General features: G+C 43.4%; 1 protein-coding gene across 2 annotated transcripts in view; it reads left to right on the top strand.

The window, feature by feature from the left end:
- Nucleotides 1-24,412, top strand: part of CEBPZ (CCAAT enhancer binding protein zeta) — a 104,455-nt gene that overhangs the window by 51,797 nt on the left and 28,246 nt on the right. For both annotated transcript variants that reach the window (XR_008891429.1, XM_056566969.1), the window contains exons 7-12: nt 1,802-1,855; nt 14,681-14,780; nt 15,346-15,411; nt 17,452-17,518; nt 21,743-21,843; nt 23,712-23,769. Coding sequence is in view for 1 of the 2 variants with exons in the window: in XM_056566969.1 (XP_056422944.1) it covers nt 1,802-1,855; nt 14,681-14,780; nt 15,346-15,411; nt 17,452-17,518; nt 21,743-21,843; nt 23,712-23,769 (446 nt within the window). In the remaining variant the exon portion in view is untranslated. The remainder of the gene's footprint in view (nt 1-1,801; nt 1,856-14,680; nt 14,781-15,345; nt 15,412-17,451; nt 17,519-21,742; nt 21,844-23,711; nt 23,770-24,412) is intronic.

The raw sequence follows: 24,412 nt of genomic DNA, 5'->3' as shown, positions 1-24,412 counted from the left end.
GCACTACAGAGCTCAGAAGAGAAGGAGCGCCATTGGGCTTTTGGGGAGAGAATTTGGCTAGAACTGAAGGCCATGTGCGTTTACAAAGCCCCCATGGTGCCAGAACGGTGGAACCCCCTCACGTGACCCCATTTTGGAACTAGGGGTTCAGCAAGCATGTATGCCCCACTGGTGTCTGACAGATTTTTGGAACAGTGGTCCGTGAAAATGAAAAATAAAATTTTTCATTTGCACAGACCACTGTTCCAAAAGTCTTTCAAACACCAGTGGGGTGTAGTTCCCCCGCAGAGCACTTTACATCCACACATGGGGTATTTACATACACTTCATACTAGAAATGGGGTTACAAGTTTTGGGGGGCATTTTCTCCTATAACCTCTTGAAAAAATTGTAAATTTTGGGGGGGAAATGCATGTTAGTGAAAAAAAAAAAATTAATTGACACATCCGAATTTAACGAAAAGTCAAACACCTGTGGGGTGTTTAAAGGGGTACTCTGCCCCTAGACATCTTATCCCCTATCCAAGGGATAGGGGATAAGATGTCAGATCACTGCGGTCCCGCTGCTGGGGTGCCATGGGATCCCCGTTGCGGCACCCCGCTATCATTACAGCACAGAGCGAGTTCGCTCTGTGCGTAATGACGGGCGATACAGGGGACGGAGCAGCGGGATGTCATGGCTCCGCCCTCTCGTGACATCACTGCCCGTCCCCTTAATGCAAGTCTATGGGAGGGGGCGTGACTACTGCCACGCCCCCTCCCATAGACTTGTGTTGAAAGGGGCGGTCCGTGACGTCACGAGGGGCGGAGCCATGACGTAACTATGCTCCGGCCCCTGTATTGCCCGTCATTACGTGCAGAGCGATCCCGGGGATCCCCAGCAGTGGGACCGCAGCGATCTGACATCTTCTCCCCTATCCTTTTGGACAGGGGATAAGATGTCTAGGGGTGGAGTACCCCTTTAAGGCTCACTGTACCCCTTGTTACGTGCCTTGAGGGGTGTAGTTTCCAAAATAGTATGTCATGTGGGTTTTTTGCTGTCCTGGCACCATAGGGGTTTCCTAAATGCGACATGCCCCCTAAAAACCATTTCAGCAAAATTCACAATGAACGTCCCTGTGCGTCGTCGTCAAGGCAATGTCGCTAGGCAGGGCCCGGAGAGGAGAAGAGGGCCTCCCGGTGAAAATGGACAGGCTGGAACGACCAACCCTCCCCACCGGACGGTCTCTGCAGCATAGATGGTCCGGACCAGCTCATCCTTCCTTCCCACCGAGGGGAGGTGAGTAGGAAACTAAAGGGGGGGGGGTCTGGATGATGACGAAGGCCGAAGTGATCTTCAACCTGCTAACCTCCAGAGGTTTCAGAATTGCAACTCCCAGCATGCCCTGACAGGGTGATGAGGAAAAAACGAAAATTTAAAAACTGGAAAACCCTCCGTCCTGAAGGGGTTAAGGCCAAAATGACCTTGGTCCTTAAGGGGTTAAAATAAATACATACATGTCAATAAATATGAAAAACTGTTCCATGTTAAACCCCTGAGCAAACTAAGGGGGGGGGGGTTATTCTGTCTGGAGAAAAAAATAATAATTCCATCGCTCGGGATAAGCGTGATTTACTGTAAAAGGCAGTAAAGAAGATTGTCATATAGATTTCCCCTTTTTATATGATCAGCTTGTATTTTTGGCATCAAAATCTAAATCAAAATAGAATGTGTGGAAATAACTATTACTGTTTAAAATACTTATCGAATTGCAACTATAATATTTGCTAATTTTGCTAATTTTAACTGTATTTTACTACAGCTTTCTGAACACTTTCATCCATCAGTTGCCTTATTTGCAAAAACCATACTGGAGGTATGTTATAAGTATACAGTATTTTCCTGTTCATGTATTTTTCTGTTTTAGTAAATACATGTAATCCCCATTAAATAACAATTCTGGAACATCTTTTTATAGCTTTTATTGTGTGCCGTCAATCTGTTATTCTTACAAAAAATGTATGACTAAATATCCAATTAATAACAAGCCCCAACCCAGTTGACAATTTGCTTATACATGACTAGTAAGAATAACTATCAACAGCACAACACACAGCTATAAGAAATATATTTGGGAAAATAATAGAAACCATAGACCTCAAGGTAAATACCAGGGTTACTGGTACAAGATGAATAGATATATATGAGACTGTGCTTCAATTAACAAATGTATTAAAACCATACAATTATATAGATTTAAACCTCCTGACACAGGGCCCTTGGGGCAGGAATTAATATAAATATAAAACAGTTAAGACAAAATAAAACAATATAAACAGACACATATTACCTGCAAGGTCAGACGCTGGAGGAGTTGCGCTGAAGCTTCAATACTGCATGATGTAGGAGCTGCTGCAAATGGTCTGTAGGCACAGGACCCTGTGAATACCACAGGTGGTAAAGACAGGTAAAGGCTTCAACAGATGGAACTGTACAGAAGATACAAGCAGTGTAGAATGTGTAAGCCAGCGCTAGTGCTCCAGCAGTGGAGAACAAAGGTGGATTCGGTTATTGCGGCACTTGAACAGATGAGATCACTGTATAGATGGTAGGTAGTATGCAGCAATATACAGAGTCCTCGTGGCTTGGGGTCTACCTGGGAGTTTTGAGACTATTCCCGACGTCAGTGTCCAAAAGGTGGATAGTTGGACCAAAGGATAGAATGCAAGACCAAATGGAATTGCTGGATATACAATAATGTAGTGGTGGGTCTATATGTATGTGTGTGTGTGTGTGTATGTATGTATGTATGTATGTGTGTATATATATATATATATATATATATATATATATATATATATATATAATATATATATATATTTCTAGACATGTTTCAGAGTACTTTATAAGCATAAACGACCCTTTCTTCAGTAGATATATTCATGAATGAGAAACACTTTATATGTGCATGGTCTCAATTTAAAACAAATATAACAGGTGGAATAAGTGGTCACATTGTAAGACATAATTTCAGAAACGGACCAGTTTCATAGATCTCAGGTCCTAGTACACATTGTATCACAATAGAAGGGGAAATCTACACTAATATCAAACACAAATCTAGATAGTTAGTTAGCAACAGAAGAATACAGCAGCTCACTGCTAGCACAAAGATATAGATAAAACATGAGTATATAGATACAACATGAAAAGCTATACAGCTATGGTGTAATAAATGGAAATATAAAATTATGAAGTTATGAAATAGTGAGGTACTTAGCTTGCAATTTGGCGGCCAAATAGCTTGGACCGTCCCACCGCGGTAAGGTGACCTCACTAGGGAAGGACCCTACACTATGAATATGCCTCTGTATGATCTGTGTATATATCTATCTATCTATGTGTATTAGAGATGAGCGAACTTACAGTAAATTCGATTTGTCACGAACTTCTCGGCTCGGCAGTTGATGACTTATCCTGCGTAAATTAGTTCAGCCTTCAGGTGCTCTGGTGGGCTGGAAAAGGTGGATACATTCCTAGGAAAGTCTCCTAGGACTGTATCCACCTTTTCCAGCCCACCGGAGCACCTGAAAGCTGAACTAATTTATGCAGGAAAAGTCATCAACTGCCAAGCCGAGAAGTTCGTGACGAATCGAGCTTACTGCAAGTTCGCTCATCTCTAGTGTGTATGTATGTATGTGTGTGTGTGTATATATATATATATATATATATATATATATATATTATACACACACACATACACAACCTAACTGAGGTAGATACATGAAATGTGCATAAATTGATGCAAGTGGAAGATATATAAAAATAAAAAATATTTATATTAATTCCTGCCACAAGGGCCCTGTGTCAGGACGTTTAAATCTATATAATTGTATGTTTTTAATTTGTTAATTGAAGCACGGTCTCATATATATCTATTCATCTTGTACCAGTAACCCTGGTATTTACCTTGAGGTCTATGGTTTCTATTATTTTCCCAAATATATTTTTTCTAACCCCTAACTACATAGGTGTACAACCATTCCATACCTTGTTAAATTGTGAGCTGCACTGTCCCACTTTTTTTTTATTTTTTATAGCTATAAGAAATAAGCTGAATTTGTTTACTACAACGCAAGTCAGGTGTAGTTCACATGTCGTCTTTTGTTCACTTATTTGTAGGCTTTTATTTGGGAAACACAGTAAATGTATCACCTAATTTTTTTTTCCTGATTACAGACACATACTGAAACATGATGTTTTCTCTCATGTTTTTCTGACTATAATACTTTTTAATTGATTTTTACACATTATTATGAGGGCTGTCACATTTCTTGAGTTTTTTTTTTTACAGCATCTAGAGAGATGTTTTACAGCATGATTTTTTTACTTCAGCTGTAATTTTCTTAAATGTTTTTTTTTTTTTTTACACAAATACAGAAAAAAGTAAGGAATAGGGAATGAAAAGGTATACAAGGGCATCAATTGTTCCAACATATCACAGCAAAAATATAGTAGATAAAAAAAGGAGATTTTTGTTTACTTACCGTAAAATCTCTTTCTCGAAGCATCCATTGGGGGACACAGACCGTGGGTGTATGCTGCTGTCTCTAGGAGGTGTGACACTATGGTAATAAAAAAGGTCGGCTCCTCCCAGCAGGATATACCCGCCTTCAGGCTCTGAGCTAGTCAGTTTAAGTTCAAGAGCAATAGGAGGAGACCAATAGGTCAAAGAAAAATCCCAAACTGTCCGAGAACCAGAAGAAAAAACATAACTGAACACACCCTTGGACAGAGAACCAAAGAAAAATCCCAAAAAGGGCGGGAGCTGTGTCCCCCAATGGATCTTCGAGAAAGAGATTTTACGGTAAGTAAACAAAAATCTCCTTTTCTCTATCTGCTCCATTGGGGGAAACAGACCGTGGGACGTACCAAAGCCGTCCCTTGGGTGGGCAGATAAATAATCAGGCAGACGGCTGATCCACTGCCGCCTGCAACACTTTACGACCCAGACTAGTATCAGCCGATGCGAAAGTATGAACTCGGTAAAACCTCCAGAAAGTGTGCAAAGACGAACAGGTAGCCAGCCGCCTTTCAAATCTGCGAGGCCAAGGCTCTATTCTGGAGAGCCCAGGATGCCCCAACAGAACATGTGGAATGAGCCACAACCCTGAAAGGAGGAATCTTCCCCTTACAGCGATAGGCTTCCGAAATGGCGGACCGAATCCACCGAGAAATGGTGGCCTTGGAAGCAGGTTGTCTCTTGCGACGACCTACCGTGAGGACGGAAAAGGAATCACCCTGACGAAATGAAGAAGTGATGGAGGGATAAGACCGAACAGGCCGAATTACATCCAGCTTGTGTAGTAAGCGCTCCTAGGATGAGAAGGAGCTGGACAAAAGGACGGGCCGAGACCACCTTAGGCAAAAAGGAAAGGAAAGAGCTGCCAGTTCAGACACCCTCCGGATGGAGGTGATAGCAACAAGAAACGCCACTTTCCAAGAATGGAGGCAGAGAGACACTTCTCTAAGGGGCTCAAAGGGTGCACCCTGGAGGGCACTCAGAACCAATTCAAGTCCCAAGGGGGAGAAGGTGACCGATAAGGAGGAACAGCGTGCGCCACTCCTTGCAGGAAGGTCCGGACATGAGAATTAGAAGCCCGGGGCCGCTGTAAAAGAACAGTAAGGGCCAAAAACTGACCTTTAACCCCTTAAGGACCAGGCCATTTTACACCTTAAGGACCAGAGCGTTTTTTGCAATTCTGACCACTGTCACTTTAAACATTAACTCTGGAATGCTTTTAGTTATCATTCTGATTCTGAGATAGTTTTTTCGTGACATATTCTACTTTAACTTAGTGGTAAAATTTTATGGTAACTTGCATCCTTTCTTGGTGAAAAATCCCAAAATTTGATGAAAAAAATGAAAATTTTGCATTTTTCTAACTTTGAAGCTCTCTGCTTGTAAGGAAAATGGATATTCAAAATAAAACATTTTTGGGTTCACATATACAATATGTCTACTTTATGTTTGCATCATAAAATTTATGAGTTTTTAATTTTGGAAGACACCAGAGGGCTTCAAAGTTCAGCAGCAATTTGGAAATTTTTCACAAAATTTTCAAACTCGCTATTTTTCATGGACCAGTTCAGGTTTGAAGTGGATTTGAAGGGTCTTCATATTAGAAATACCCCATAAATGACCCCATTATAAAAACTACACCCCCAAAGTATTCAAAATGACATTCAATAAGTGTATTAACCCTTCTTCATTTTTTACACTCTCATGTTCTTGTAGTCCCAATTTTTGAATTTTTGCAAGGGGTAAAAAGGAGAAAATTTTTACTTGTATTTGAAACCCAATTTCTCTCGAGTAAGCACATACCTCATATATCTATGTTAATTGTTCAGCGGGCGCAGTAGAGGGCTCAGAAGGGAAGGAGCGACATATGGTTTTTGGGTGGCATGTCACGTTTAGGAAGCCCCTATGGTGCCAGGACAGCAAAAAAAAACCACATGGCATACCATTTTGGAAACTAGACCCCTTTGGGAACGTAACAAGGGGTAAAGTGAACCTTAATACCCCACAGGTGATTAACGACTTTTGCATATGTAAAAAGAAAAAAGTTTGACCTAAAATGCTTGGTTTCCCAAAAATGTTACATTTTTAAAAAGGATAATAGCAGAAAATACCCCCCAAAATTTGAAGCCCGATTTCTCCCGATTCAGAAAACACCCCATATGGGGGTGAAAAGTGCTCTGCTGGCGCACTACAGGTCTCAGAAGAGAAGGAGTCACATTTGGCTTTTTGAAAGCAAATTTTGCTCTGGGGGCATGCCGCATTTAGGAAGCCCCTATGGTGCCAGAACCGCAAAAAAAAAACCACATGGCATACCATTTTGGAAACCAGACCCCTCGGGGAACGTAAAAAGGGGTAAAGTGAACCTTAATACCCTACAGGTGATTCACAACTTTTGCATATGTAAAAAAAAAAAAAAAAATGTTTTACCTAAAATGTTGGTTTCCCAAAAAATTTAGATTTTTAAAAAGGGTAATAGCAGAAAATACCCCCCATAATTTGTAACACAATTTCTCCCGAGTACGGCGATACCCCATATGTGACCCTAAACTGTTGCATTGAAATAAGACAGGGCTCCAAAGTGAGAGCGCCATGCGCATTTGAGGCCTAAATTAGGGACTTGCATAGGGGTGGACATAGGGGTATTCTACGCCAGTGATTCCCAAACAGGGTGCCTCCAGCTGTTGTAAAAGTCCCAGCATGCCTGGACAATCAGTGGCTGTCTGGTAATACTGGGAGTAGTTGTTTTGCAACAGCTGGAGGCTCCGTTTTGGAAACAGTGGCGTACCAGACGTTTTTCATTTTTATTGGGGAGGGGGGCTGTGTAGGGGTATGTGTATATGTAGTGTTTTTTACTTTTTATTTTGTGTTAGTGTAGTGTTTTTAGGGTACAGTCGCACGGGCGGGGGGTTCACAGTAGTTTCTCGCTGGCAGTTTGAGCAGCGGCAGAAAATTTGCCGCAGCTCAAACTTGCAGCCGGATACTTACTGTAATCCTCCGCCCATGTGAGTGTACCCTGTACATTCACATTGGGGGGGGGGGGGGAACATCCAGCTGTTGCAAAACTACATCTCCCAGCATGTACGGTCTATCAGTGCATGCTGGGAGTTGTAGTTTTGCAACAGCTGGAGGCACACTGGTTGTGAAACACCGAGTTTGGCAACAAACTCAGTGTTTTGCAACCAGTGTGCCTTCAGCTGTTGCAAAAGCTACAACCCCCAGCATGTACGGACAGCGGAAGGGCATGCTGGGTGTTGTAGTTATGCAACAGCTGGGGGCATACTACTTTGGCTGGGGATGCTGGGGATTGTAGTTATGCAACAGCTGGAGACACACTGGTTTGCTACTTAACTCAGTGTGCCTTCAGCTGTTGCAAAACTACAACTCTCAGCAGTCACCGACAGCCAACGGGCATGCTGGGAGTTGTAGTTATGCAACCAGCAGATGCACCACTACAACTCCCAGCATGCACTTTAGCTGTTTGTGCAAGCTGGGAGTTGTAGTTACACAACAGCTGAAGGTACACTTTTCCATAGAAAGAATGTGCCTCCAGCTGTTGCAAAACCATAAGTCCCAGCATGCCCATAAGGGAATGCTGGGAGTTGCGGTGGTCTGCGGGTCCCGGGACTTGGACACAAACGGAAGGATCTTCCGATTGTACCGGGACGCGAAGAGGTCCACGTCCGGAATGCCCCAGAGGTCGCAGAGCTGCACGAAGTACCCCGGGATGAAGAGACCACTCGCCAGGGTCGGGAGAGGACCGAATGAGGAAGTCCGCTTCCCAGTTGAGCACTCCCGGAATGTGAATCGCCGAAATGGCCGGAACCTTGCTCTCCGCCCAGGTAAGAATCTTGGTCACCTCGGCCACGGCTGCCGAGCTGCGAGCGCCGCCCCCTGTCTGTTTATGTACGCTACGGCCGTGGCGTTGTCAGATTTGAACGCGGACAGGACGGGACTAAAGACGGGACTCCCAATGAAGAAGACAAAGAAGAATCGCCCGTAATTCCAATATGTTTATCAGAAGAAGGGTCTCCAGGGGAGACCAAAGTCCCTGAACCTTCCAATCCCTGAACACGCCGCCCCAGCCCGACAGGCTGGCATCCGTTGTAACAACCTGCCAGTGAAGGGGAAGAAATTACCACCCTTGGAGTAGGTTGGAAGTGGAGCCACCAGAGCAGAGACTGACGGACCCTGCGAGGGAGAACAATCTGACGATCGAGGGACAGAGGAGACCGGTTCCATCGAGATAGAATCGCCAGTTGAAGGGGGCGGTAATGAAACTGGGCAAAAGGTACGGCCTCCATAGTGGCCACCATCTGACCCAGAACTTGCATACAAGTGCGGAGAGACTGATACCTGAGTCCGAAGGGAGCGGACCCCCGACCAGAGCGCCAGACGTTTTTCCGGCGGAAGACAAATTTGGGCAGAGGCCATGTCGAATCGAAGTCCCAGGAAGGTTAGAGACTGGGTAGGACAGAGGACTGACTTGTCCCGGTTGACCATCCACCCGAAGCGAGTCAGAGTGTGGAGAGTGACATCCAGATTCTCCAGAGTCTGGGCTCTGGATGGAGCCTTGATGAGAAGGTCATCCAGATAGGGTATCACCGAGATTCTCCTCGACCGAAACGGGTCCATCACTGGTGCAAGGATCTTTGTAAAGACCCGAGGAGCCGTGGGGAGGGCTACAAATTGAAAGTGCCCCTCCTGAACCGCAAAGCGGAGGTACCGATGATGGCCCGGAAATATTGGCACATGGAGGTAGGCATCCTTGACGTCCACCGATGAAAGGAACTCCCCTTGTTCCAGGGACGCCACCACCGAACGGAGAGATTCCATTCTGAAGTGGTGGATGAGAAGGATGGTTGAGACGCTTGAGGTCAAGGATTGGTCGCACAGAACCGTCCTTCTTGGGGACCATAAAAAAAAATGTGAATAGAACCCCGAAAACGTTTCCCTTGAGGAACGGGACGATAACCCCCTGGAGAAGCAGAGACTGGAGAGCCGCTCGAAATTGCTTCGCCAGAGGAGGAGATCGGGGGGCACGGGATCGAAAAAAACGATCCCTCGGAAGGGAGGCGAATTCGATCCGGTAACCGTTGGACACCACATCCCTGACCCAAGAGTCCTGAATGTGTGAAGTCCAGATGTCTCAGAAAAACAAGAGACGACCTCCCACCCGAAAAGAAACCGCGGGTGGGGGCCTCACTTCATGCAGAAGTGGGCTTGCGGTTGCCAGGTGTGGGCGCAAAACGGCCGGACCGGTTGGAGCCAGACTTCTAAGACGGGCGTGCCCGGAACGAGATAGCCTTCTTGTTCCACGAGGGCGCCTGCCCGGACCCTTTGCTGGAGCCAGAGGTCCGAAAGGAAAAAGGACTTCCTTTGGGAAGAAGGGCGAGCCTTATTTTGAGGTAACAAGGAACTCTTACCTCCCGTTGCCTCAGAGATAATCTCATCAAGGCGTTCGCCAAAAAAGACTGCCACCCGTAAAGGGAAGCTCAGTGAGAGACCTTTTGGAAGCGGCATCCGCATTCCAAGCTTTAAGCCACATAGAGCGGCGGAGAGCCGCTAGTTGACCCACAGCAAAGGCAGAACAATGGCTGACTACATGGAAGCTGCGCACAGAAAGTCCCCAGCTTTAGAGCATAGGAGAGCCAGAGCAGATAGATCCTCTGGGGAGGGATCCCGCTAAGATATCCCGATGGAGCTTTTGGCACCACTCCGACAGGGCCTTGGACACCCATGTCGAGGCGAAGATGGGAAGAAAAGAGCCAGCTGCTCTTGAAAAAGCCAGTGTGAGGCTGGTGAAACGTAGTCTATTGGAATACGCTATGGAATAAACCTTGCACCGTGATTTTCAAGCTGTGGTGTGCTGCATCTATTTGTTTTTTATGGATTAAGGAACCGGCGACCGAGGCTCAAGGTATGCTTGCACCCCGTTCAAAATTACTTACCTATCTTGATGTGCTGTTCATATTTATAACTTAATATCTTCACCATCCCTGGGGGCACAAACGTTCCCCAGTTTTAGCATGATATATATCATGCTAAAACTGGGGAACGTTTGTGCCCCCACGGATGGTGAAGATATTAAGTTATAAAGTCCCCCCCCCCCCAGGCTGGCCCAATCAAGCTGAGCTATGGCCGAAGCAATGGGAGCGGTAAGTCCCCACCCAGGGGACCACTTTGGGGCCGGCCCAGGGGGTCTTTATAACTTAATATCTTCACCATCCCTGGGGACACAAACATCCCCCTGGATGGTGAGGTTAACGGTTTTAGCATATATAAGGCGTCGTCGAGCATTATATATGCTAAAACTTGCTGATTGGTTCTCTAACGATAAAAAAAACTCCTGGTCAAGGCACATAAAAAGAGGAGTACTCATAGAGCTCAGTTTACTGGAAAAAAAAAAGGTTATAGGTAGAGATTTATCTAAACCTATGTAGAGGAATAGTACTGTAGCCCATACCAACCAATCAGATTGCTTCTTAAATTTTTCAGAAGCCTTTTAAAAAGAAAAAAGCAAACTGTCCAATTTTAAGCATACCTATTTTATTATCAAATTTTAAAGTAGTAAAGTTATTGTGTTGACCTATAGAACAAAGATAATGGTGATTAACTTAAAGTGAAGTGGAGTTTTCAGTAGCCATGCCCTTTTTTCCGGCGGCCATGCCCCCATTTTTTATCAGCGGCCACCTTGCTTTTTTGGGTTGTCTAAGTAAAGTGGAGCATTGGTCTGATATTTTGAAGTTTTTAATTGCAAAATCTGGCACATTAAACGTGAGAAAACAGTTGCAATCTCATTAGTAAATAACCCCCAATACGTAATTTTCATAAAATTTTTTGTCTTAGGCTAGGGTCACACTTCAGAATTTCTGGGCAGAATTTCTGCCAGAGATCAAGCCGGCGGCACTAGGACCACGCGGACTGCATTGCGGTCCCCATAGATGTCAATGCATTTCTGAGCAGATCTCTCAAAAGATCCGCTCAGAAATGCATTGCCGTCTATGGGAACGGCAATGCAGTCTGCACGGTCTTAGTGCCGCCGGCTAAATCTCTGGCAGAAATTCTGCCCAGAGATTCCATAGTGTGAACCTAGCCTTAGTGTTTGTGGTAAAATAAGTGATGTCATTGCAAATAGCATTAGAAGAGTTATGCCTATTAAAAGACAAAGAAAAAACTATAAAAAATTGGTGCATCTTTAAGGGGTAAAGTGTTTTTCTGTTCCTGGCCAGGTATAGAGTGGGCTTAAGTCCCATGCCCTCTTAATACCCGCCCTAAGGCCCAATGACTTAATTATATAGTGCCAGAAACTAAAAACAATTTATTCCTGATCCTGTTGTTGCTATAAGAAATCATGCATTTTTATTTTACAGGTTGTTTGTGACCCTGGCATTTATGGCTCATTCACATGGCAGAATATCCGTCCGGAAAAAATTCAGATAGACGTTCTCATTTGTCAGTGCCAGGTCCACTAGGAAATGCACTCCGTAGACTGCAATGACGCCATCATGTCTAGAGCAGCATTTTTAAACCTTTTTCGGCTTGGGGCCCCCCTAACAAATTTTCACTACCAAAAGACATTTAATACCTAAAATAAGCAATGCACATTACCTATATATCTGTTAGGTATGTAAATTACCGTGCTGCTATTGCCATTGACTCACAGATGACGTCTTCACTGATTGGAGTTGTTCGCTTTCCCTTTCGGGCCCGGGCTATCCTAATGTTTTCTACCAGCTACAACTCTTCCCCGTAAAACCTGCAATGTGTTTTCCTACTTATAGGGTTCCAAGCAGCAATAATTCCATTTAGCATCAGGCGCAGTAAAAGGTTATTGGGCTTGGTAGGAATGAGTTAATCTGGTGGGGAAAGAGTAGTTAGGTTTCCCACTGAAGTAGCGAGCGGCTTTTATGTATGTAGCCGCTTTTATGTCTCCCCCTTACAGAATGCCTTCAGCCCTGCCCTATATATATATATATATATAATAACAGAAAATCCAATAGGAAGCAAACTGCGGCACTCCAGCAGTTTCAAGAAGAAGAAGAAATTCCTTTATTCACCCATATGGTGCATAAAGGAATTTCTTCTTCTTCTTGAAACTGCTGGAGTGCCGCTGTTTGCTTCCTATTGGATTTTCTGTTGTTCATATACCTTTGGTCGAGGTTGGAGCTGGCTGAGCACCCGCATTGATATCTTATAGGCTTGAAGCCTTGTCACAGTGCTCCTTCATCATATTATCTATCTATATATATATATATAGACAAAGAATAAGTCAGCCAGCACTTTAGTTGATACCAAACTATTATATGGACCTGGCCTACAGGTGCACGCTACTAGGCTAGATATACAGCAACAGAAGAATGCAGCAGCACACTGCCAGCACAAGGATATAGGTGCAACATGAATATGCAGTTAAAACATGGAGAGCTATACAGCTATGGTGTAATAAATGCAAATGTGAAACTATGAAATAGTGAGGCACTTAGCTCGCAAATTTGTCTCCGCCGGCGGTCAAATAGCTTGGACCGTCCCACCGCGATAAGGTAGCCTCCTGGGACGGACCCTACACTGTGAATATGCCTCTGTGTGAACAGTTCAGTAAGCATGGCAGGATCTGGAACATCCAAGCCACCTTATATACACACCTGATAGAGGTGGGTGGGGTGCAAGGCCAACATGGAGGTAGCCACTCCCCCGTATGTGCAATACAGACAAAGAATAAGTCAGCCAGCACTTTAGTGGCTACCTTATCGCGGTGGGACGGTCCAAGCTATTTGACCGCCGGCGGAGACAAATTTGCGAGCTAAGTGCCTCACTATTTCATAGTTTCACATTTGCATTTATTACACCATAGCTGTATAGCTCTCCATGTTTTAACTGCATATTCATGTTGCACCTATATCCTTGTGCTGGCAGTGTGCTGCTGCATTCTTCTGTTGCTGTATATCTAGCCTAGTAGCGTGCACCTGTAGGCCAGGTCCATATAATAGTTTGGTATCAACTAAAGTGCTGGCTGACTTATTCTTTGTCTGTATTGCACATACGGGGGAGTGGCTACCTCCATGTTGGCCTTGCACCCCACCCACCTCTATCAGGTGTGTATATAAGGTGGCTTGGATGTTCCAGATCCTGCCATGCTTACTGAACTGTTCACACAGAGGCATATTCACAGTGTAGGGTCCGTCCCAGGATGCTACATTATCGCGGTGGGATGGTCCAAGCTATTTGACCGCCGGCGGAGACAAATTTTGCGAGCTAAGTGCCTCACTATTTCATAGTTTCACATTTGCATTTATTACACCATAGCTGTATAGCTCTCCATGTTTTAACTGCATATTCATGTTGCACCTATATCCTTGTGCTGGCAGTGTGCTGCTGCATTCTTCTGTTGCTGTATATATATATATATATGTGTGTATATATATATATATATACATACGCACCCACAATGCCGTCATCCTCACCTCACACATAATGCAACACAAATGCCTCCTAAACTTCCACTAACTAACCTCAAAGGCTTCCAAACTTCCACTCGGATATCTTTCCCCTAAATGTAGGTAGCTTGGTCCCAGAAGTGAGGTAGCTTTTCCTCAGAAAATATGTAAGTATCAGATGACTAAAGTAATTATTCCGAAACAATCATGCTCAGGTTTTCTTTTCTTACTTCAGCTTGTGCTAAGTGCACAACTGTGTCAGAGCGCCATTCAAAACCTGGCAAAAAATATTAAGCCAGATAGGACATTGTACAACTAACACCATTAGATCATGATGAACCCCAGCAGTGAACTTCCTAGCCTTGGATTTGTTGATAAATATGATTCAAGTGCAGGAAAAGGATATTTCTTGTGGTTTGTTTTCTTATCTTTCGTTATTTAGGGGTAAGGCCCTTAAGCCACCTTGCTGTTCTTTAGATCATATTAAAATCCATTTGGGTAATTTTGACATTATTGGAGGGATTTGAGGTTATTCTTCATTAACTTTGATTAATTTCTTCCACTAAGCCTTGTAATTCCTGTGTACTTTTTCATTCACAGCTGGAAGCACAATGTTATTTTGGTTAGTGGATAGCTTTGTTATTTACATTCCTTCCTTTTTTTATTCTCCCTTCTTTTGTTGCAGGGAAATTCTGTGCAGTACACTGGTGATCCTCTCCAAGACTTCACACTCATGAGGTTTTTGGACAGATTTGTGTATCGTAATCCAAAACAGAAAATAAAAGGTAATGCCTTTGTTTCCTAGTTTGGTAAACATAACCGTGCTACATAAAGCATAAATGTACAACAGTAATAACTGTAAAACAGCAGGTGTATGTATACTAGTGCGAGAAGCATCAATAATCGAACTGGAACTATTAATGTAGAAGACGACTGACATAGTGGTGATTACGAAGATATGGCTGAATGCGAGCTATCACTTGGTAGTTAATTTGCAGTGTCTTCAGAAATTAAGGGTTTGCTTATACATAAAGTCCTATCTTAGGCCCATTCTGCATGAAGACACAGGTAAGAAAAATGATAATGTGGAGAATCTATGGATTAAATTAAGGGGAGGGGGTAAGGACCATAAATTAATGTTGTAAGTTGCAAAGTGTAATAATAGCTGCAGAAAGCCTACTAGTAAGGCAAATAGATGGGACCCAGTGGGGCTACAAAAACTAGGCCAATTTTCACCAACTAGGAGTAGACCTTGGTGAAATAGATTGTGAGATTGTCTGCTCTTTAAGCTGTATGGATGTTAACTCCCTTATTTTCTCAGATTGTTTTAATATTTTTCTATTTGCACAGAGAACAACAGAGGCTATTTAATGCATCAAAAGAAGAGATTGTACATGAACAGAGAAAAAGAACCAGGTACACTTTTTGCATACATGGTCAGCTGTCTGTCCGTTTACTTTAAAGTGGTACTCCGGCAAAAAACATCTTATCCCCTATCCAAAGGATAGGGGATAAGATGTCTGATCGCAGGGGTCCTGCCGCTGGGGACCCCCGCGATCTTCAGCGCACCACCCCAGTCCTTGCACGTAGCGAACTCTGCTACATGCTGGATGCTACAGCCACAAGGGCCCCCTCCATTCATGTCTATGGGAGGAAGCGTGACGGCTAGTATATAGCAGTCACACCTCCTCCCATAGACGTGAATGGAGGGGGTGTGGTGTGATGTCACGAACACGGAAGTGCCAAGCTTCCATGTTCCAGACGCCACCACTGCTGGCCCGGGATAAGATGTTTTTCATCTAAATGCCCATTTAAAACTACACAAGATCTTCTATTCTTTCAGCATTGGGTATTTTTTAGAAGATATTTATTTTTAAAGGAGAACTGTACTGAAAATGATTCCTTTTCCTCTGTGTCTGGGCTGCAAAAACTAAAAAAAAGCAGACTTTAACTCTCCTTCCGACAAGCCCGAGCAGCAGGGAGAAGGCTGGGCCCAGGCTCCTTACATGACAGTAGGCTCAGCCTATCACCGGTCAAAGCGAGACATCGCTGCATCTGGCGATAGGCTTAGCGCAGTATGAGTCACCGTCCCCAAGAAGCCAAAAATAGTGCGGCACAGGAGGACGGGACACTGATATCGGCGCAACAGGGGAACATCAGAAGGTGAGTTATTTTATTTATTCTTTTTTTTTTTTTGCAGCCCAGACACAGAGGAAATGGGGGAATGCGGCTGTTAATCCTTTAGATCGCTGCTAACAGCTGTGTCTAAGGGACCTTTAAATGGGCACTCTCATTAAAACTAATTTTTGCTATTGCACTTCTTATGGTAAATAAAAAAAACCTTTCTAATATACTTGGTTTAATTTTTTTTTTTCTTATCTGTTTTTTAAAAAGCTGCCACTAGGTGTCTCCCTACTTGTTCAGAGCACATTTCCCGCCCATCTCTTGCCCAGACTTTGGACTCCTGCTGGCCTGGCAGAAGTCCAAACAAAGGAAATGCTGCCTGGAGTGCTGAGGGGGGGGGGGGGGGGTGCAGCCTTATCCAATCAAAGCTCCTCTCACACTTAACTGCCATATGCAGTTGGTTGCAGGGTAAGGGAGGAACTTCTCCCCTGTATGGCTTCAGATGATGTCACGACTGCTGGGTAACACCCCTTCCCAGTCTGTGAACCTGAGGCCGAGCAGAAAATACAGAGCAATATCGAGGTAGGAAACTAAAAAATTATAAAAGTAAAGTCAGGGGGTGGTTTATCATGATGGGGGTCTGTGAACTGGGAGGATTATAACATTTATCAAGTTAATGATAGATACTCTTAAATTGCTCCCTGGTGGTCCAGTGACGTGGATTGCCCTCCCATAGCTCGATCCACTGCAGAGGTAGCCAGAGGGCTGCCTGGATCTGCATTTTATCTGCAACCAAGTGACCACAGATCATACAAATCAATGGAATTCAATAGAACTGCATTGATCTGTATGAGGAATCTAATCAATTCTTCTTAGGGTAGGGTCACATGTAATGGATCTGCAGCGTATTTTACTGACCCATGTTGTGCCTCCAGCTGTTACTATATATATATATATGTATATATGTATGTATGTTATATGTATGTGTGATATATATTTGTATATAATATGTTTGTTTTAGTTTAGCTTGTGCATAAGGCCTATGATATTGCTGGCCAGCTCTTTGGCCATCATTATTATTGTTACAGAAAAAGCTTTAAAGGTTTGCATTGTTTAAAACAACTCCCAAAAGTACATGTATAGACCTAATATATTTTATATATTAATCCATGCAGTAAATGGTCTGTTTAATCACTAGTAATAATTTATCTCTAAGTATAGACTGAATTAAGTATGTATTTTTGTTTTGACCAAGGTTTCACTTTTGGATCATGGTTGCTAGCAATGTCAAATTGTCAGTTATGCTCAATAATTAATATTTTTTTTTTTTAGTGAACAGTACTACTTTCCTTGAAAAAGACGAGAGTGAAATCCCAGTAGAGGAAATTTTCTTCCACAGGTAGAATATATTTAAATCCTAACAGTTAATGGCCATAATTAAGAACAGGTTTGTTTGAAACAGTGGAGTGGAGGTCAACTCCACTTGATATGTTGTGGACCTTTTGGAGGCACTACCATACTTCGCTCACTTTGTGTGCATCCCTTTTTAAGATGTGAATTCCCCCTTAAGGTGCTGAGAGTAGGAGACAGGCAAAATGCTGCCCTGTTCCTTCCTCCTCAGCCAGTCACCCATCCTCTCCTCTGCTGCAGAAGATCAGAGTGCTTGTACCCACTCACTAAGAATGCAAGGTTACAGAAGAGGTGACCCTGTAAGCACCTGGTGACGTGGAGAGGTGAGTATAATACAAATCTCTTAGAAGGGTAACCTGGCACTGCGCTTCAATGGGGAGTATGTTTCTGCACGGTCCCAATGTCAGTGGGCTATATGTTCAGCATATATGTGGTGGTACTCACGCTATGTAAATGACATTCACTGCATGTATATACATAGAGGAGAAGCAAACACGGATCACTCACCACTAATGCGAAAGCTGTGTTCTTTATTTTATGCACATCGGCTCAGATGGCTAGCAGCAAAACGGATGTTACGGCAGGGAAGTAGGTGCAGGGAGCACTGTTCATAGCAACGTTCTTCTTCTTCTTTTTTTTCTTTTCTTGTTGGAAGATCCTCTTTGTGCGACTGAAAGAACCTGGCTTTCCATGGTTACTACTACTAGCTTCTTGCCTTGCAGGGCTGAGGCAGTGGAGACATGTCCAGATTTTACGCACTCTTCCACCCGTACACCATTGGTCTCTGTGTTCAGGGGTTTCTCCCCTTCTGTATTCCCTTTTCTTCAAAGAGTTGCTTATTAAGCACCCTTCGTTGGTTTTTCCCACCAGGGTTGGCAGTAGGGCTGTGCACGATATGGGGAAAATGTGCGATTGCGATTTTGGGGCTAAAAATTGCGGTTTTGATATGAGATGCGATAGGGTGAAATCCCCCCATTTCATGTCTAATCGCCCCCATTTCACACCTACCTACCTACCCATTTTATGCCCACCGGCCATTTTACATCTCCCCCTTGTCACATTCTTCCCCCCTGTCACATTCTGCTCCCCCATGTCACATTCTTGTACTGCAGCAATACACTAGGTTTCCCAGGCGGTTTTCAAATCTTCTGCGGGAAACCTAGTGTGTTTGCTGCCGAAAAAGACCTTTCCCCATCAGCCAATCACTGGCTTGACACGTGACACCACTGCAGCCAGTGATTGGCTGGAAAGGTCCTCCTAGTTGAATGGTGAAGAGAGGACACCCCGGACTGCACGTAGGGGAACGACGTCTGCAGGGACAGGGAGTAGGTGAGCAGAAGTTTTTTTTTTTTTTTTTTTCTCCCTGCACCCTTTTACTTAGCTCAGTGTTTTTCTATCAGGGTGCCTCCAGCTGTTGTGAAACTACTACTCCCAGCATGCCCGGACAGCCTTTGCCAGTCCGGGCATGCATAGAATTGTTGTATTGCAACAACTGGAGGCACCCTGGTAGGGAAACACTGACTTTTAGTACTGTATTTATTGGTGTATAACACACACTGGCGTATAACACACACACCCATTTTAACAGGGCAATTTAAGTTAAAAAAATAAATAAATGTAATGTAAATTACTTGGACTCAATGCCACATCATCCCCCCAACTTTGATTTCTTCTCCACCTCAGTTTAGTCCCATCCCCTCCAGTGTCACATCATTCCTCCCCTTTTATCAGTTCCTGTGCCACATTTACCCCTCTCATCGCCTCCCCCCCATGTCTTATAGCCCCCCTCATCATCCCCCCATCATGTTCCTCCTATGCCATTCTTCCCATGCCTAGTCATTCCCACCCCATGCTTCATCATTCCCCCTTTTCCCCTGCTTTTTATACATTTTATTTCCCCTACCACCCCCCTCCCTCATCACTCCCCCCCCCCCCCGCTTTTAATATATATATTCTTTATTTTTCCTACCTCCCTCATCACTCCCCCCCGCTATATATATATATATATATATATATATATATATATATATATATTTATATTTATGTATGTATGTGTGTATATATATATTTTTTTCCCCTACCTCCCACTCCCTCATCACTTCCCCCCCCTGCTTTTTATATATTTTTTTTATTTTCCCTATCTCCCCCCATCACTTCCCCCCCCCTTTTTTTATATATATTTTTTATTGTCCCTACCTCCCTCATCACTTCCACCCCCCCTGCTTTATATATATATATATATATATATATATATATATATATTTTTTTTTTTCCCTACCTCCCCCCTCCCTCATCACTTCCGCCCCTGCTTCTTATATTTATATATATAATTTTTTTTCCCCCTACCCCCCTCGCTTTTTATATATTTTTTTTATTTTCCCTACCTCCCCCCTCATCACTTCCCCCTTTCCTCCTGCTTTTTATATTTTTTATTTTCCCTACCTCCCCCATCACTTCCCCCCCCCCTTTTTGTATATACTTTTTATTTTCCCTACCTTCCCCCTCCCTCATCACTCTCCCCCCTGCTTTTATATATACTGTTTATTTTCCCTACCCCCCCCCTCCCTCATCACTCTCCCCCCTGCTTTTATATATACTGTTTATTTTCCCTACCCCCCCCTCATCACTCCACCCGACCCCCCCCCCGCTTTTCATATACTTTATTTTATTTTCCCTACCTCATCATTCCCCCTTTTCCCCTGCTTTTTATTTATTTTTATTTTTTTCTCTACCCCTCCCTCATCACTTCTCCCCCCTGCTTTTTATATATATATTTTATTTTCCCTCCCTCCCCCCTCCCTCATCACTTCCCCCTTTTCCCCTGCTATTTATATTTTTTTATTTTCCCTACCTCCCCCTTCCCTTATCACTCCCCCCTGCTTTTTATATATTTTTTTTTATTTTCCCTACCTCCCCCCTCCCTCATCATTCCCCCTTTTCCCCTGCTTTTTATATTTTTAATTTCCCTACCTCCCCCTCCCTCATCACTTCCCCCCCCCTGCTTTTTATATATATTTTTTATTTTCCCTACCTCCCCCCTCCCTCATCACTTCCCCCCTCCCTCATCACTTCCGCCCCTGCTTTTTATATATTTTTTTTATTTTCCCTCCCTCCCTCATCACTTCCCCCTTTTCCCCTGCTTTTTATATTTTTTATTTTTCCTACCTCCCCCCTCCCTCATCTCTTCCCCCTTTTCCCCCGCTTTATATATTTTTTCTTTACTTGGCTGCGCTTCGGCAGGCCAGGTCAGGTGGCAGGTTTTGCGGGCTGTGTGGTGATTAAGCAGATGAATGACGTCCTCTCCCGACTCCTCTGCGTGGCATCAGTGACGTCACTTTTCACTCCGAACTCTGACTCGCGGCGGCTGCAGGAAATGAAAAGTGACGTCGCTGATGCCACGCAGAGGAGCCGGGAGAGGACATTATTCATCTGCTTAATGACCACACAGCCCGCAAGACCCGCTGTCTGACCTGGCCTGCCGAAGCACAGCCAAGTAAGGAAAGTAAAAAAAAAAAGAAAAAACTATAAAAAGCAGGGGGAAAGGGGGAATGATGAGGGAGGGGGAGGTAAGGAAAATTTAAAGCACAGCGCGAAGGAGTCGCCGCCGGTCACTGATTTAAAGTTGACATGGCCGGGCTATTAATACTTCACAAGCAGCCGCTTTAAATCAGTGACCAGAAGATTTATCGGCCTATAACACTCAGGCAGGGGTGCGTGTCATACATTTGTTTTTACCTGCTCTGGCCGGCCCCGTGACAGGAGCCGGCCCGAGCAGATAATCACATCTTTTCCCGGGGGGGCCGTATCGCAAAAAGCAAAAATCGCGACTCTATTGCTTTTGCGATATATCGTGCAGCCCTAGTTGGCAGTTTTCCTAGCTATTCTTCAGGTTCTCTCCTTCCTACTGATGGCAGTCTTTCCCATCCTAGAGAATGTTGTTTTCTGCCCCATCTGGATGTTCAGCCGTTTGTTGCCTTCCACTGGTCCATTTCCTTCATTTTGTCTTTGTCCACAGCTGTTCATAGCTTCTATAGGGAAACGTCAAGTTCATCTTCCAACATTGTAATGTTCATATACTAATTCATTTAAGGTGATTGCATTTAACTACACACACAGAGCAAATTTTTCTAGTATGGCATACCGCCTGTGCTTTATACATGTTGTACCTTGTAGAATTTCCATAGCAGTTATATATTGTTCATTGATAACTTAGATACTTCAAGAAGTTGTCTACAGAAAACCAGAAACCTAAACGTAATGAAGATGAAGAGAGCTTGGAAGATGTAGATGATGATGAATTTGACAAGATTTTGGGTAAGAGGATACGTAAATAGTTTCCTAACTCAGAATACCCCTGGTATGAGTTTCTCTACACAGTTTGAGAGGCATTCATCAATATTTTACTAGTATATGTGCTATTATTGATTATTGAAAAGTCGTCTAAGAATATACCTTCCTGCTCCAAATTCACCAAAGGTCGCACGCCACTTGATGAATTAACTGGCTCCTACCCCCATGCTACTCGTTTAGACTATTTCCAGGGCTGAAGTGACATGGTGTGAGTTTGTGTGTAAATCATGGTGCTGCGACTTTTTTGACACTTTCAGAGAAAAGTCGCAGATGATGAATCAGTGCCCGCTGCATAGAACTAGTCAGAAGCACTGCACATGGTAGTTCACTTATATATGATCTATAACAAAAGTCGCAGGTGAAGTGACTAGATAATTTTTTTAAATCTAAAATTGTCTCAAAAAATCTCAGACAGCTTGATGAATTCCCCTCTTTGTCACAATGCTGTTTGTGGCCTGTTGATTTATCCTAACATGAAAACATGATAGAAGATTCTATGTAATCATATATATATATAGATAGATATAGATGTAGATACCGTGTTTCTCTGAAAATAAGACCGGGTCTTTTATATTAATTTTAGTCACAAAAAATACACTAGGGCTTATTTTCAGGGCATATTGAACATATGTACATTGAACAACATTTAACGGTATTTAAGCTCTGCCCCCCCCAACGTCAACCCCCCCCGCCACCGGTCCCACCGGTGTTCTTGCTGCTTCCTGGGGATGGGAACGTCACAGAGCCTTCAGCCTAACACCGGCCGCAGCAATGTCTCGCCTCTGCCAATGATAGGCTGAGCCCACTGTCATGTAAGAAGCCGGCCGGCTCCTCACATGACAATGCACTCAGCCTATCATCGGCCGAATTGGGACATCGCTACGGCCGGTGATAGGCTGAAGGCTCTGAGACATCCCAACTCCAGGAAGCAGCAAGAGCAGCGGAGAACAGTGAGGCCAGTTCCTTAGCAACGGGGGAACGGAGGACTAAGGTACGGTAAGTAAAGTTTGTTTTTTAATATTTGCAGCCCGGGCATTGCCTAGGTCAGTGGTCTTCAACCTGCGGACCTCCAGATGTTGCGAAACTACAACTCCCAGCATGCCCGGACAGCCAACCTTTTGCAACATCTGGAGGTCCGCAGGTTGAAGACCACCAGCCTAGGTCTTATTTTCAGGGTAGGGCTTATTGCAGGCCACCCCGATAATCCAGCTAGGGCTTATTTTCAGGGTAGGGTATAGTTTCGGGGAAACAGGGTATATAGATATATAATATCACTCCTTAAAGGGGTACTCTGGTGGAAAACTTTTTATTTATTTATTTTTATTTATTTTTTATCAACTGGTGCCAGAAAGTTAAGCAGAGTTGTAAATTACTTAATCTTAATCCTTCCAGTACTTATTAGCTGCTGAATATTACAGAGGAAATTCTTTTCTTTTTGAAACACAGAGCTCTCTCACTGACATCACAAGCACAGTGCTCTCTGCTGATATCTCTGTCCATTTTAAGAACTGTCCAGAGCAGGAGAAAGTCCCCATAGCAAACATATCCTGCTCCGGACAGTTCCTAAAATGGACAGAGATGTCAACAGAGAGCACTGTGCTCATGATGTCAGCAGAGAGCGCTGTTTCAAAAATAAAATAATTTCCTCGGTAGTATTTACAAGTAATTTACAAATCTGTTTTAACTTTCTGGCAACAGTTGACTGGAAAGTTTTCCACCGGAGTACCCCTTTTAAACCTCCAAATCAGTTATTCTACTTGCAGCAGACAAGATGCTTGTCATGTAGCACTGCATGAATTTATTTTTAATTTGTGTATTTCCTTGTATTATAGATACATTGGAAGCTGACAGTTTTTACACAGGGATGAACAATGATCTTGATTTTGCTGGGTAAGTGGACGTACATACTGAAGAGAATCTGTCATAAGTGTTCAAGCTGTCGTTAATGAAACAAGCACATTTGTACATGGAAATGCACTTACCCTTAACCCCTTTCCATCTACAGGGCTTATTTTTTGCGTCACCAAATGTACTTTGTAATGAAACCTCTCAAACCATAAAATGTACGGTGAACCCAAAAATATTTTTTTTTAGGGAGGAAATTTATATGAAAACCACAATTTTGCCCATTTTGGAGGGTTTTGTTTTCTCACTGTACACTTTACGGTAAAAATTATATGTTTTCTTTATTCTGTGGGTCAATACTATTAAAATGATTCCCATGGCTAGATACTTTTATATTTTTGTACCGCTTAAAAAAAAATCTAAAACTTTTTGTACAAAATCAATTATCTAAAATCACCCTATTTTGACCACCTATAACTTTTTCATTTTTCCGCATATAGGGCGGTATGAGGACTCATTTATTTGCACATATTTACCACATTTGCAAATATAAAACTTTTTTAATTTTTTTAAATTTTTATTTATTTTTTATAAAATGTGACAAAAAAAGTAGCATTTTTGGACTTTTATTTTTTACGTTTACGCCATTCACCATAAGGGATCATTAACATTATATTTTGATAGTTTG

This window comes from Hyla sarda, chromosome 3 (genome assembly GCF_029499605.1).
Source record: "Hyla sarda isolate aHylSar1 chromosome 3, aHylSar1.hap1, whole genome shotgun sequence".
Taxonomy (NCBI): Eukaryota; Metazoa; Chordata; class Amphibia; order Anura; family Hylidae; genus Hyla; species Hyla sarda.
The sequence above is the reverse complement of the archived record's forward strand: the minus strand, read 5'-3'. Positions and strand labels throughout refer to the sequence as shown.